The sequence below is a fragment of the Callospermophilus lateralis genome, chromosome 4 (assembly GCF_048772815.1).
Source record: "Callospermophilus lateralis isolate mCalLat2 chromosome 4, mCalLat2.hap1, whole genome shotgun sequence".
Lineage (NCBI taxonomy): Eukaryota > Metazoa > Chordata > Mammalia > Rodentia > Sciuridae > Callospermophilus > Callospermophilus lateralis.
Window position 1 is genome coordinate 97,953,348 of NC_135308.1, and position 14,722 is coordinate 97,968,069.

At 41.0% G+C, this 14,722-nt stretch overlaps 1 protein-coding gene across 2 annotated transcripts in view; it reads left to right on the forward strand.

The window, feature by feature from the left end:
- Positions 1-1,043: 1,043 nt before the first annotated feature.
- Fgd4 (FYVE, RhoGEF and PH domain containing 4) overlaps positions 1,044-14,722 on the forward strand; it is a 197,475-nt gene continuing 183,796 nt past the window's right edge. For both annotated transcript variants that reach the window (XM_076854280.1, XM_076854285.1), the window contains exon 1: positions 1,044-1,437. In XM_076854280.1, coding sequence (XP_076710395.1) covers positions 1,161-1,437 — 277 coding nt within the window. In that variant the 5' untranslated portion in view covers positions 1,044-1,160. The remainder of the gene's footprint in view (positions 1,438-14,722) is intronic.

Genomic DNA, 14,722 nt, shown 5'->3' on the forward strand with positions numbered 1-14,722 from the left:
TCAGGGAGCTGACTGAAAGACCATGCCACATGGGGTGATCTCCAAGATGGAGGGAATGACTGGGGAAATCTGCTTGAGCTGGGGATCTTCCCCTTCTATCTCTGTGGCTTGGAAACAAGGCCTCTTGATTATTAGAAACAGCAGTGATTTATTTATTTGTTTATTATTTTTAGAAACTGGTTCGATGGACTCCACTTTTGGGCTCCAGCGATCCTCCTGCCTCACCCTCCCCAGTAGCTGGTACTACAGGCTCGCGCCACTGCACCCGTTAAAAATTCATTTTCTTTAATTTGTCTATAGTTTGTGTTAAAAATTGACAATTTTAAAAGAACTCTAAAGTGCACTACTAATGAAGTCCTGAAAATGATCATGATGACGAGGGTCTACTTTTCTGGAAACCTATGCATTGTTAGCTCCACCTCTTCCTTTCTTCGTTCTGGGGCCCACAGCTCGTGGCAGATTGTGATGCAGACACTCAGGGATTCTAGGCTTAATGCTCGGTGATCCACGGTAGGCTCCACACTTTGGTTTCCTTGTCTGAAATACTCAAAATGAGTATCAAGAGCTCTGCACAACATCTTGAAAAACGTATGTGACCCTCAGCGTGGGTTTGTGAGAATGGCAGGCACCCTGAACAGAGTTCAAGAGTAGCTGGACTTATTTTCTTCCCAACCTAGTGCGCTGTGCGCAGGTGAGCGCAGCGACCGTCCCAGCACGCCAGGTGTGCGGCATCAGGTGTGCGCCGGCTCGGCTCCCGGGGCCAATGGTCGAGTCCGCGGCGGGGCGGGGCGGGGCGGCCACAGCCAGCCGGCTCCCGGGCCGCGCCCTGGGCGCTGCGCTCAGCACAGTGCGTCCTTGGCTGCTTCCCCGGCCGGAGGAGGCGGCGGCCCCGGCGCAAACAGCCTGGACTCCCCGCCTCCGGGATAGTCTCCCTGGGGGGCCTGCGGGCGATAGGCTCCGGAGAGGAGGGGGTGGAGGCAGCCTCGGCCGGGCAGCTGCGGTAGGAGCATCAGGTGATTGCGAGAGCCGCAGAGAGCGAGGCGGTGGGGCTGCCGCAGAAGCAGTCAGAGCCAAACTCCCCGCGAGGCCCGGAGCGTCCCAGGAAGAGACCGCAAGGCACTTGCTGAGCGGATCCCTCGGGAACCGCTCCGAACCTGGCCATGCAGGCGACGCCCCCTGGGGTCCGGTCGTCCGCGAGAAGCCGCCAGAGTGGGCTCTTGCGGCTGGAACCGGGCAGGAAAGAGGGCGGAGCCGCCAACGAGCCCCTCGCCATGAGCGTGGAAGGCGGCTACAACTTCAGGCGGGTGGCGATCCGAAGAAAGTCCAACTTCTCCTACCTGCCGCCCGGGACCCCCCGGCCCTGGACTAGGCCTCCGTCGCACTTGGGACCGGCTCAGATGGGCATCTTCAGGCGCCACGCATCCGCAAACGCCACAGGTAAGCGCCTGTGCGCCGGGGGAAGGGAAGGGTTGGAAGGGAGCGCGTTTGCAGGTGAGGGGCGCGCCCAGTGCCCTGCAGGTGTACCCCTTCCTCCAGCTGCAAAAGGAAACCTCTGGTAGTAGACCCTGATCTCGGCCACACACCCCTTTACTTATTTTGTCCCTTCCCCCGAAAGACCTTGGGCAGAAATCCACCTAGCTCTGTAGGTCACTTCTCAAAGAATTCCGGAAGTAAAGGTGTAACTCTTTTTAAAGAAAGTTTTGTTAGGTATCAGCAAATCTTGTTTTCTGATCCCGAAGTCTATAAGTCTAATCTTTTCGCTAATTTCCTGCTCCTGGCAGACCTACTACTGTGAATGCGGAGGCTGATGTTCGTCCTGGTCCAGCAGCCTCGCTGTTGGGTGTGACCCGGGCTGCCTATCCTTAGTGCCCTGGTTTTCCCTTTTCAGAAGACGCTTAACTTCCATCCTGAAGGGAAAGCGGCAAGTCTGTTATTAAGGAAACATGCCTAATTCCAGGAAAACGGAATTTTGCTGTTTTCATGTTGATAAATTTAGGGCTCAGCAATGTAGCCTTTTGATTTTGAAATTCATATCAAATCTTGGTAATGGAGAAATTCTCAGGATAATCTATTTAAGGCCACATCACCTCCTCTGTTTTGTAAATGCGTTCAATTCTCCCCAAGGAAGCTTGAAACTAGAACACATTAGGAATTCCCCCACCCCATTTGCAAAACTTAAAATTTCCTATCACCAGTTTATGTGATAACCAGAGAAGTATGGAATGTAGACCAGCTTGTGAAACAAAACCCTTATTTAACCAGCAAAAATACAAATAAATTACTTTCACACATTTTCTGATATTAAATAAAATTATTTTGTTGATTTGCATATGATTTCATATTGGAAATTTAAAATGTTCCCTTTTAGTTCTTGTCCTGAAGTTGTGATCAGTATACAGCAGAAAAAGATGATGAGTGATGAATTCAAAATGTATAAAACCACATTAGGTAACAACAAAGATGGTGATGTAAAAAAATATATAAACAAGTTGAATTACAGTGATTTCAGTCTCCATTTAGTTCCTGCAAAAATAGGAAACTGGTGAGGTAATTTCTGAGCTCTCTTCCAGTTTCAGGTGTGATTCACTCTAAAAAATGAGTGGAAGAGTGTTTTCTTTCTTATAAAGTGAAAATGCTTTGCTTTTTAAAGGTACTTATTTATATATTTTTCAAGTTATTTAACCCACACAATTTGTTAATCAGTTCTTTTCAATTTGAGGATAATGGGTTCCCAGTTGTTAACATTTTACTAAGACCACCTGACTTAATTTTGAACTCAAGAGGCCAACAAAATCTTGTTATAACTAAGGGTGAATGGTGTTGTTGCAGTCTGTACAACATTGTTTAGGCAGCTGTGCTTATAAAAGAAAGATTCCTTATTTATTTATTTATTTATTTTTACAGTATTGGGGAATGAACCCAAGGGTCTCCTGAATGCTAGGCAAGTGCTCTGCCACTGAGTCACATCCCCTCCAACCCCTGGCGATTTTTTTTTTTTAATTCAAAGGGAATCCAGAGTACTTTTAAAAGAAATAGAGAACCTAGCCATTACCTTTCAAGATTTGTTACATTGACTCAATATTGTTCACTCCCTGAAAGTAAAATCTTGGAATTATTTTCAGTCTTGAGAAATAATGATTGTCTCTTAATAGGTACAACTGTCCCCCTTCCTAGAATATAATTTGTAGCATCTGTAGAAGGATATAGTATCTATTGATCTATCAAAATCTTTATTTTATACATATATATAATTTTTTTTTTTAATGTGGTGTTGAGGATAGAACCCAGTGCCTCACACATATAGGCAAGCACTCTACCACTGAGCCACAACCCCAGACCAGGATACAGTACCTTAATGTCATAATCTAGTCACCTTCAAATTGATTATATTTTTGTTCCAGTTGATCCAGTACAAGCATACACTGGAGATTTTATTCATCTCACTAAGGAGACAAGCATGACTGGTCAAGCTTATAGATCCAGATCTCCATCTAGTGAGGATCTCTTTCTCCCTGAGACCCCACCTATCTAACTATAACATTCATAATAGCTACTATTTATTGAGTGTATTTTCTATATTAAGAACTGTGTGGTACACACAAATATACAAGTATATACATTTTACAAACCACTGGGTGACCACACCCTGTTCAATTTGGGAAGGGTAAAAACATTTCGGAAAGTGCTTCCCTTTTTAAATCAAGTCCGTTTCCCTATTAAATCTCACTGTACCATCCATCATTATATAAGTACATCCCCCCATCAGAAAATAAACAAAAAATTCTGAGAAATGCCAAGTCATTCTTTAGCACCCAGAAAAATATTTGTGTGTGAAAAATAGAATTTAGGTACTTTAAAGTGAACATTACTCAGTTGAAACGTTACTTTCCCTCTTAAAGAAGGAACAAAAACTGAGAGGTCAAGAACTTGGCAGAGAATTTAGTTCAACAGTGCTGTATTCTCTGGTTATGAAACCCACTATTTTTAGAGTTATCTGGTTTTTGGCCAAAAATAATGAAAATAAAGTCTACTAACATTATCCTTTGTATATGCCTGAAATTGAAGCTCCTCATCTGAGTGAAGCAGAGAGGTGACATGGGCTTTGGGTGATATAGCACCCAAATACTAGTCCCTTTTCCATCACTTACTGGGAATTGAACCAAGTCTCTCAATTTCTGAGTTTCTTCACCTGGACAATGGAGGGAACAATACTCATTTATGATACCACAGGAGGATTGAGAATAATCTCAATAGGTAGATGCCTGGCACAAAATAAACTCGATAGATAATGTCATAAAAAGGAGTTATTTAGCCAAGCGCAGTGGTGTACACCTGTAATTCCAGTGACTCTGAAGGTTGAGGTAGGAGGATTGCAAGTTCAGAGCCCCCTTCAGCAAAAGCGAGGCACCAAGCAACTCAGTGAGACCCTGTCTCTAAATAAAATACAAAATAGGGTCAGGGATGTGGCTCAGTGGTCGAGTGCTCCTGAGTTTAATCCCCAGTACAAAAAACATAAAAAAAATATATATATATATAAAGTCATTTATTCATCTCTGTGTTGCTAAAAATCTGGCACTGAGACCAATATGTAGGAGACATTCTGTGATACTTGTCAAGTTAATGAATTAATGTTCTCCTCATATTGTCACCAGACAGGTTTTGAAGAGTTCCCTCCAAGGGGGCAGTGGGACTTCAACATATCTGGGGCAGGGTGAATGGGTTCTTACACTGCTGAAAAGAATTTCAAGATGTATAGAAAGTAGGGCACAAGCAAAGTTTTATTAAAGGACAGCAAAGGCAGGATATACACACCCCAAAGGCAGGGTGCAGACACTCAGAAGAGAAAAGCTCTCAGGGTTGGGAAGAAAAGTGCAGATTCCCAGGTAAGCTTTTGTGAAAAAAATCAAGCCCCATGTCAGTCATTTGATATTTGGGGTTTAGAATAGTTCTTCTTGGTTAAGCAGCTAGCTATAAATCAGTTGTATAGGTCTTTGTGAATCTAGTGACACTCAAATTGATTATGTTTTTGTTCCAGTTGATCTAGTACAAGCATACACTGGAGATTTTATTCATCTCATTAAAGAGACAAGCATGGCTGCTCAAGCTTATAGATACAGATCTCCACCTAGGATCTCTTTCTCCCTGAGACCCCACCTATCTAACTATAACATTCATAATAGCTACTATTTATTGAATGTATTTTCTATATTAAGAACTGTGTGGTACACACAAATATACACGTATATAAATTTTTCAATCCTGGTAAGTAGTATTACGACCACTTTATAACTGAATTAGTTGAGGTACAGAGAGTTACTACTTGGAATCATTAACTGGTAATTGGTTTGCCAGGATTCACACCTGTGTGTCTGGCCTCTGGGGCACCTCTTCCCAGCAAGCTGTGAGAAGTGCTTTGAGAGTAAAGAAGGTCCTGGACTACACTGGTTGTTAAGACTTGGAAGGGGAACGTTTTGACTATATATTGTAGCCCTGTAGCCCTGTATATTGAAGTTTAAAGATTCAGAAGATTTTTGGTTATTCTCTCTCAAAATAGTCTTTTTCATCGTGAAAATTTATACATTCAAAAAATACACAAGGTGGGGATTTAAAATTTATTAAATATGCTAATATAAATTAATGGGTGACTCTAGTCCATTTATAATGATGTCATGCTTGGATTTCTTTCTGTCTTATTTTGTGCTTTCTTTGGTCTAGCTTTTTCTAGGCCTTCCCCTTTTTTATTTTCTATAGTTGAATATCTGAAGCCCTTGGAGGAGAGTCTTGTCTATTCAGTGTTGCTTCTGCTGACTCTAAAACAAGGCTGCTTATTTCTTTCATTACTCCTTAATTTTATGGGGATGTTTTCTATAAGAAAACGTTTATTTGTTCCTGCTCAGTCCTGGACAGCTTTAATGTATTCACCAGGCATTTCCCTAATTTCTTTTCTTTTCTTTTTAAAGAGCGAGCGAGAGTGAGCGAGAGAGAGAGATATATTTTTAATATTTATTCTTTTAGTTTTCGGTGGACACAACATCTTTGTATGTGGTGCTGAGGATCGAACCTGGGCTGCACGCATGCCAGGCGAGCGCGCTACCACTTGAGCCACATCCCCAGCCCGCATTTCCCTAATTTCAAGGTAGTATAAATTTCAACTCAGGCTTGCTCTGGGGAAATTGCTGCTATCATGATTTTTCTGCCTAAGCTTAGTATAGGTCTATAAATTTTCTCATCAGTTTGCTTTTGTAGCAGGTGGATTTTCCCCAGGCTACCCTTTTGGGAAGTGGAGCTTCCTTCCCTGGACTTTAGGATTCCTGGAAATGACATTACTCCCAGGGAAGCATGATTTGATGAGTTATAGATTTAGGTTTATAGTTCTTTTTCTTGTCCTTGGGCATTGTCTTTATTTTCTTATGGGCTCTGTAATATTTAAAATGCATTTAAAACTGTATGTGTTGTAATCCATTCAGTATTACTCCTTTTCTACTTCTCACCATGACTGGAATATTCAAATTTTCAATACATGCTCCAATGTCCTGAGCACTTTTAATGGACTAATTTCACCATTGTTGGAGGAAAAGGGTTGGATATTTTGGAGTCAGAGCAATGAGAATAAGTCCTGTTTATTGAATTCTGGGTCTGAATCAGGACTTTATGTGCTACTTCCAGTTCTTCTTAGGCCAGCCCTGCAGCATAGGTGGCATTACTACCATTTTAAAGAAGAAAAAACAATTTCAAGAAGTCTTAATTTGATGCCCTACAGCTAGTAAGTTTCAGCGACAGGACCTGAACTCATCCCTGGCTTCAGTGCCTGTTTGTAACACCAGTTCTTAAGGTTTCCCAGGGCTTCAAATGGCCAAGCTGAAAGAAAGCACTAACAATTGGTGATATGTGTTCACGTATGTTGGGGCTCTTATTTGTAACATTAAGAGGTGTGTATTTTAATTTTTATTTATTTATTATTATTAGTTGTTCAAAACATTACAAAGCTCTTGACATATCATATTTCATACATTTGATTTCAAGTGGATTATGAACTCCCATTTTTACCCCGTATACAGATTGCAGAATCACATCGGTTTCAAGAGGTGTGTATTTTTAAAATGAACCTATCTTGAATATTATTGGAATAGCTGCAAAACGTTGTTCTACACAAGCAGTTTACCTAAAGATTTATAATGAAATCTCCATGTACATCTTTTACTTTCTCTCTCACAGGCTTCTTTTACTCCTTCCTCCCCTAGGAGTTTTTCCTAGACTTTAAACCTTGATATTCTCCTGAGCTTCTGCCCAGTGACTTTGTTCCTCAGGCTTCAAGGGGAGCCTCCTTCCCACCTGCATTGATTTCTTTATCCCCTCAGGGTGTCCTCCTCATTCTTCCTTTTCTTCTCTAGTCTGGTCTTTGTTCCCAACACTGGAAAGTCAGAGAATTCCCAAATTTCTTTCCACCAATTCTTAATTTTCTCTCCCCGCCCCATCTCCTCTTCCTCTCCTTTTCCCCTCCATCATCCCTCCTTTTTCCTCTTTCCTTTATTTCCCTCCTTCCCTGGTCCTTAGTGGTCTCTTCAAAAGGCTTAATTATTTACCTTATCTATATCTTCTTTGCATTTTCAAGAATCTGCTTAAGGAATGTTAATTTCCCAAGAGCACTTCTTTTTTAAAAAAATTTCTTTCTTTCTTTTCTTTTTTTTTTTCTTTCTTTTTTTTTTTTTTTTTTTAATATTTTTTAGTTGCCAATGGATTTTTAACTTTGTTTATTTATATGTGGTTCTAAGGATCCAACCCAGGGCCTCACACATGTTAGGCAAGTGCTCTATCACTGAGCCACAACCCCAGCCCCTAAATTTCTTAAAATTTATTTTTTACTTGTAGGTGGACACAATACCTTTATTTTTTTTTTATTTTTATGTGGTGCTGAGGATCAACCCCAGTGCCTCATGTATGCTAGGCGAGCAAGGCTCTATCTCTGAGCCACAATCCCAGCCCCAAAACTCCTTTTATTGCTGCAGTTCAGCCCTTTTTGCTGATTTCACCAACCTTGCTGTTTTGATTTTGTTTGGCTTCAATTTTGGTTTTAAATTTGCTGGAATCTGTTATCTACTTGTCACCCAGTTGGCCACTGGTTCTTATCATTATTTCTATATTTCACAATATCAGATTTTGCCTTATTTCTTTCTGGCCTGTTATGCTCGAATTCGGGGCCCCCAAAAGACCAGAGACCAAGATCGATGTAAGCAGCAAAAAGGCATTTATTTCGAACTAGCTCAGTCCTCTGTGCACACAGCAACTGGTAATGCTGAGAGGCCCCAAGCTCAGGGTTTGCAGCAGTTTTATACACTCTTTGGGGAAGGCAGGGACTTCACATACATCATGCATCTCTTAGCAAATCATCACACACCGCGGGAAAATCAAACAACAACTCTAAAACATGATTAGCACATTCACTGGCGGGAACAAGTTGGGTAGGGGTGATTGGTTACTACAAGAGGGGATCCATTTGAACTGATTGGTTTAAGCCAAGAGGGGTGTTCGTGCTGAACTACATGGTTTCCCAACACCATAAACTACTGGGAGGGTTATCTGGCATCCCAGGTATTTCCCTGTCTCATACTGATTGGTGGCTGCTAGGGGGTTGCTGTGGGTCTCCACCTAACCTGACTGAGTCAGGGACACCTGGTGCAGCAGATCTCTCCTGGTATTTGTAGATAAACAACTTAGCAGGGTGGGTATGTGCCTAGGAGTGCTCTGTGGGTCTTTCCAAGGACAAAGGTCATGTTCCTTCCTTGGACAGGCTTTGCTCTGAGGTAGAGGCTGGTTTTTCAGGCCCACATATCTCAACAGTAGTGGTGTTATCCTACATTACTTTTCTTAAATCTAAATATGGATCATATCCTTATCATGGTCAGAAAATGTTTCATGGCTTGATGCCTATAATGGGATGTTTATATCAAAAAATGATCACCTTCATGTTTGCTGGCTAATAAATCTTCACTAAGGGTAACTGCTTGATATAGAAATGCCCTTTTAAAGTTCAGACAAATATTTAGACTTTTTTTAGACTATTAAAGCTGGACTAGTTGTGCATTGATTACTTTAGGAGTAGGGTGTGTGTGTTTTCAGGAGTAAATTTGGTATTATTGTCTTGAATTAATCATTCTGGGTTTGCAGTTGACTGTGTTCTGTGGGCCACTTTGTATCATTGCTTTACTTATGCAGGAATCCAGCAAAAACCCAGGTGCCATGCAGCCTCAACATGCATATCCATTCTCTGGTCAGTAGCTGAGTTCTGCCCTCCCCTAGCTTTCCTTGACTTTCCCTTCCTGATCTTCTCTGAATCCTTTCTGATGCTGTGATAGGTCTTGGCTTCAGGAGCATATTGAGAAATGAAGGGCCTGGTTGCTTCTCTTCTGAAAGACTACAAAATGCCAATGCGTGGTATGTTATCAGGAGTTTCAGTGTCATCATCTTACAGCTTTACTTTTCATTTCCCATTCTTTCTGTCCTGTCTTCTTTCCTTTCATATCCTTTTCCTTTGCTTCTTGTTTTTTTTTTTTAATTTTAATTTTAATTTTTTTATTAGGACTTGGCTTTTAAGATCCAGACTCCTAGTATTGTTTCTGCTTGTTGACCAGCAAGTTGCATGCATTTCTAATGGGTGTGCTTAAACAAGCAGAGATAGGATCAGAAGCTGGTTTTGAGTCCATAGTTCTTTATTTTTATCTTCTGTACATTTTTGTTTTTAATTTTAATCAGAATTATTTAGACATAATATGTTATAATGTGACATTGCTATCATGCAACCTTTTAATAAATTCCCATCTTTGATAATATGCACCAATTTTATTTTTTATTTTTAATTTGTTCTAATTGCACGTGACCTCAGAATGCCTTTTGACACACTGTACACAAATGGAGCACGACTTCTCATTCCTCTGGCTGTACATGGTGCAGAGTCACACCGCTCATACAATCGTATATAGGGTAATAATGTTAGTTTACAGTTCTCATAGAAAAAGATAAGATTATAATAGCACTGTATTATTTCCCATCTTTTAATGAATGTCATCAAATCTAAAATGTTATTTTTTCACATTTTAAGTTTCTGAAATTGGGATACCTCTTGCAATTGATGGTATTTTTAAAGTCATGTGGTATGAAAATGTAGATTGACCCACACTTTAAACTTGCATAATATTTACTGCATCTGAAAAATATAGATTACTCAACATGGTCCCAGATTATATAATGGAGAAACTGGCTAACAATTCCCCTACCCGCCTCCTCTAAACCCAAAACATACTGTATGTGAATATTGTTTCCACATCTCTTGCTACTTCTATAGCCTTCTTAATTATAATCTTAACAGTCATAATAATAGCAGCTATCACTTGCAGAGCACTTTAAGGCAGATGCATTCTTGAGTGCTTTACCTGTATAAACTTGCTTAATTGCCACAAGTTTGAACCATTATCCCCACAAAACAGAAAAGGAACTAGAAGTTCAGACAGTTGAAATAATTTATCCAAGTTCACATGGCTAGTCCGTGGGGGAGTCAAGATTTAAATCCATGCTTCTAACTCCTGTACTTTTCTCTTTTTTGGAGAGGGTACTAGGGACCGAACCCAGGGACACTTAACTACTGAACCACATCCCCAGCCCTTTTTATTTCTTATTTTGAGGCAGGATCTCATTAAGTTGCTTAGGACATTGCTGACTTGCAGAGGCTGACCTTGGTCATGCAATCCTCCTGCCTCAGCCTCCCCAGTCACTGGGATTATAGGCATGGGCCACTGTGTCTCGCTGTCCCTGTACTTTTCTGTTTCCCATTAAAAAGTTTATAGCCAGGTATGATGGCGCATGCCTGTAATCCCAGCAGTTTGGGAGGCTGAGGCAGGAGGATCTCGAGTTCAAAGCCAGCCTCAGCAGCAGCTGGGGATGTGGCTTAGTGGTCTAGTGCCCTTGGGTTCAATCCCTGGTCCACCCCCCCCCCAAAAAAAAATTGCATATACATGTATAATATATGTGTATATTTGTGTATATGTATAGTATATGTGTGTGTCTGTATGTATGTGTGTGTGTGTGTGTGTGTGTGTGTATATATATATATATATATATATATATATATATATGGCAGTAAGAAGTATCTTCTTGGGCTGGGGTAGTGGCTCAGTGGTAGAGCGCTTGCTTAGTATGCCTGAGGCACTGGATTCGTTTCTCAGCACCACCTAAACAAAATAAAGGTACAGTGTCCATCTATAACTAAAATAACAACAATAACAAACAAACAAAAAAAACCAAAAACGTATCTTCTTCACTTTTGCTGTGCCTCTAAACTTTGGGGCGTACTCACCTAACTGCTCAAGCACCTCACTACTTTCTAAGGACTTGTCTGACTAAATTATATCATGAGCAGGGGATGGTAGCCTACTAAATTTTGAGGTATGCAAATAGCATTTATTTTCAAGAAATTTTAGATGTTCTGCAAAAACAGGTAAAACTTCATTCTTCCCTTTATCACATTAGAGAAATAACTAGAATAATGAATGGATATGTAATTGTGTATCCAAAAGAAATGCATCAATTCTGCTGTTGTTAACTTACTTTAATTTTCCTAAAATAATTATGTACAGCCCCCACCTTCTTTAACATCTTAGTGTAATAAAGAATTGGGTGAGAGATGCTGTCCCCAAGTGCTAGAAGAACTGGTTGCAGGACTGGGAACTGACCGGGATGTTAATTAAAGCCCTTCTGTAGTCTTTTGTGGAACGTGGTAAACCCAGGCCACTGCCTCTGAAAACAGTGAAAAGAAGGGAAGAGAAGTGTTCTGTAGGAAGTCAGGAGGAAACTGCCAATGATGGCAGCCATTGTTTTGAAGTTAGCGTGGTGCCCAGTATAAACTCATTTTCACCGAGAGCTAATGCCCTTTTCCAAGTTTTGGAACAGAGGTACCAACTTGCATGCTTTTGTTAACCTGGGAGATTTGCTTCAGCTGCAGAGTGGGCATTGGGGAGGCAGAAAAAAAGGAGTAGAAAATTGATAGTCATTCACCCCCCACCTTCAGTGGCAGCTGTCATCACATAATGTCATGAAAGCTCTGATGAGCTGGCACAAGGAGCATTAAGGGTTTCTCTGCCTCATGGTCTTTTTTTGCTCTCCCGTCCCCCCCACAGTGCTGGGAATTGAACCTGGGGTGCTTTGCAACTGAGCTACATCCCCAGCCCTTTTGAAATTTTACTTTGAGACAGGGTCTTACTATGTTGCCTAGAGTGTTCACACTCAAGATGGTCTACAAAGTGGAAGAACTGGTTGCAGGACTGTGAACTGATTAGGGAGGCTTTGAACTTGAGATCCTCCTCCCTCAGTCTCTAGAAGCTAGAATTGCAGGTATGCAGTACTGTGCATTATGGTATTGTTGATGGGGGTTGTTTCTGTAAACTTAAGGAAAATTATACTGGCAATTGCATGCATCACTGCTTTTTTTTTTTTTTTTTAAGTTGGACATAGTATTTTTATTTATTTGTTTATTTTTATGTGGTGCTGAGGATCAAACCCGTGCTTCACACAAGCTGGGCAGGCATGCTACCATTGAGCTACAACCCTAGCCCATCACTGCTGTATTAAAACACTGATTTTGGAGTATTCATTCCTTCAGTTCTTTTGTCATTTGACCATTTTTGGCACAGATCCTGAGTCCCACTGCAGTTTATACTTTTTCATCTGGAAAAGGACTTTATTTTCTTTGTTTTGAGTCTCAAAGCCAGTTTCTCACAATCATTTCCTGAGCTATAGTGGTTCATTCAGAAAATAGACTTTGTGTGGACTTTTGGAAAAGTTTAAGAGTTTATGTTGGCTTATTTTCCTTTATTCAACAGGACCCCCCTCCAAAAATAGAATAATAATTCCCCTTTTTTTCTTCGCTTATGTGCTAATTGGCAAAACTTTTCCCCACGCTGTGGTACTTACTGGGGATTGAACCGAGGGGCATCACTGAGGTATACTCCCAGCCCTTTTCATATTTTGAGACAGGGTCTTGCTGTTTCTGAGGCTGGCCTCAAACTTTTGAATCTACTGCCTCAGCCTCCCACGTTGCTACAATTACAGGTGTGTGCCACTACACCCAGAAATGACACAGCCTTTTATTATAGACCACAAAGGCTGTCTAATTTGAAATTTCAGGTACTTGAAAACTTTTAATTTTAAAGAAGTATTTATTGAGTTTCTCTCCTTTGTGCTTGTAACCTACAAGACATTTTCCTACTTTCTGTAGTCCCCTTATTTGAAATTGGAAACCCTACTTCTATATTCCTTTCCTTGCCATATTTTCACTGCAATATTCATCACTAACTTTGTATTTTATTTATGTTGTATATTTTCTGTTCTCTGTCCCTTCCCTGACCTAATATACAATACTCCACTCCATGGGAGCAGGATTTTTTTTTATCTTTTGAACTCTTTTTCAAAGAGAGGATGGTCAGGATTCCCAGTGTGGATTCCGCTCGGCTTCTGTGAGACAGCAAAGGTGGCAGGTCATGTATTTAGGTGGGTGGTGAAGGTAAGCGTTAGATGTTACAGGTAGGATGCTTGGCCTGGAACTCTGCACCAGAGCACCAAGCAGCTGCAGCAGCTGGGTCACTGTGGGCCGCTATTTTGACAGGAGCAGGTAGAGGGAGAGCAAGGAATCAAGGTGACTTAAGAATAAAATGGTGGGCTGGGCACAGTGGTGCACGCTTAGAAGGCTGAGGCAGGAGGATCCCAAGTTTAAAGCCAGCCTCAGCAACTTAGCAAAATCCTTTCTCAAAATAAAATATAAAAAGGGCTGGGAATGTGGCTCAGTGGTGGAGTACCCTGGGTTCAATCCCTTGTACAAAACCAAAAACAAACAAAAAAGAATAAGGCTGTGATAGGACTAGGGCTATACCTCACAGCTCAGTGGTAGAATGCTGTCTCGACTTGTCTAGCATGTGTCAGGCCCTGGGTTTGATCCCCAGTAATAATAATAATAATAATAATAATAATAATAATAATAATAATAATAAACTATAACTTTCAAAAGTCCACCTGTATTACATAACAAAATATTCTCTAACTATAGCTATTAAAGTTAGTAACATCACTGTTTAGTGATTCTTTGAGACAAAGTTACATTTTTGAGATTTTCTATTGTGGCTGGGGGCGGGCTGCAAAGAATTTTGCTTAGGCTAGATTGATTGTATTTGTGATTGAACTCAGGGAGGGGCTGGGTTATGCCCCCAGCCCTTTCTGTTTTAGTTTGAGACAAGATTTCACTTAAGTTGCCCAAGGGCCTTAAAACTTACACTCCTCCTGCCCTCAGCCTCCTAAGTAACTGATAATGTATTGAAACCAGATTACACAACAAGCAGGCGCTTTCCCTTGGTTTTCAAAGTTCCTCACACGTGTCATCCCTTTGCAACAATTTCAGTTAATATGACATCCTAAAACTTGGTCTACACTTAGAAAATGGAGGAGAATCTTAATGGTGATTTGCTCTATCTTACTTGTGCTACAAGAAAAGTTGATTGTTCTGTAGCTCAAACAAGGAGGCTTGGGTAAACAGTAATGTTTTAAATATGAACAGCTTTTGCTGAAAGCAGCAGGTTTGTAATCCCAGCTGTTTGGGAGGCTGAGGCAGAAGGTTCACAAGTCCAAGTCCCTCAACCCCTGCCATTTCAAAATCAAAACAATAAGTACCAATAGCTTTTATACA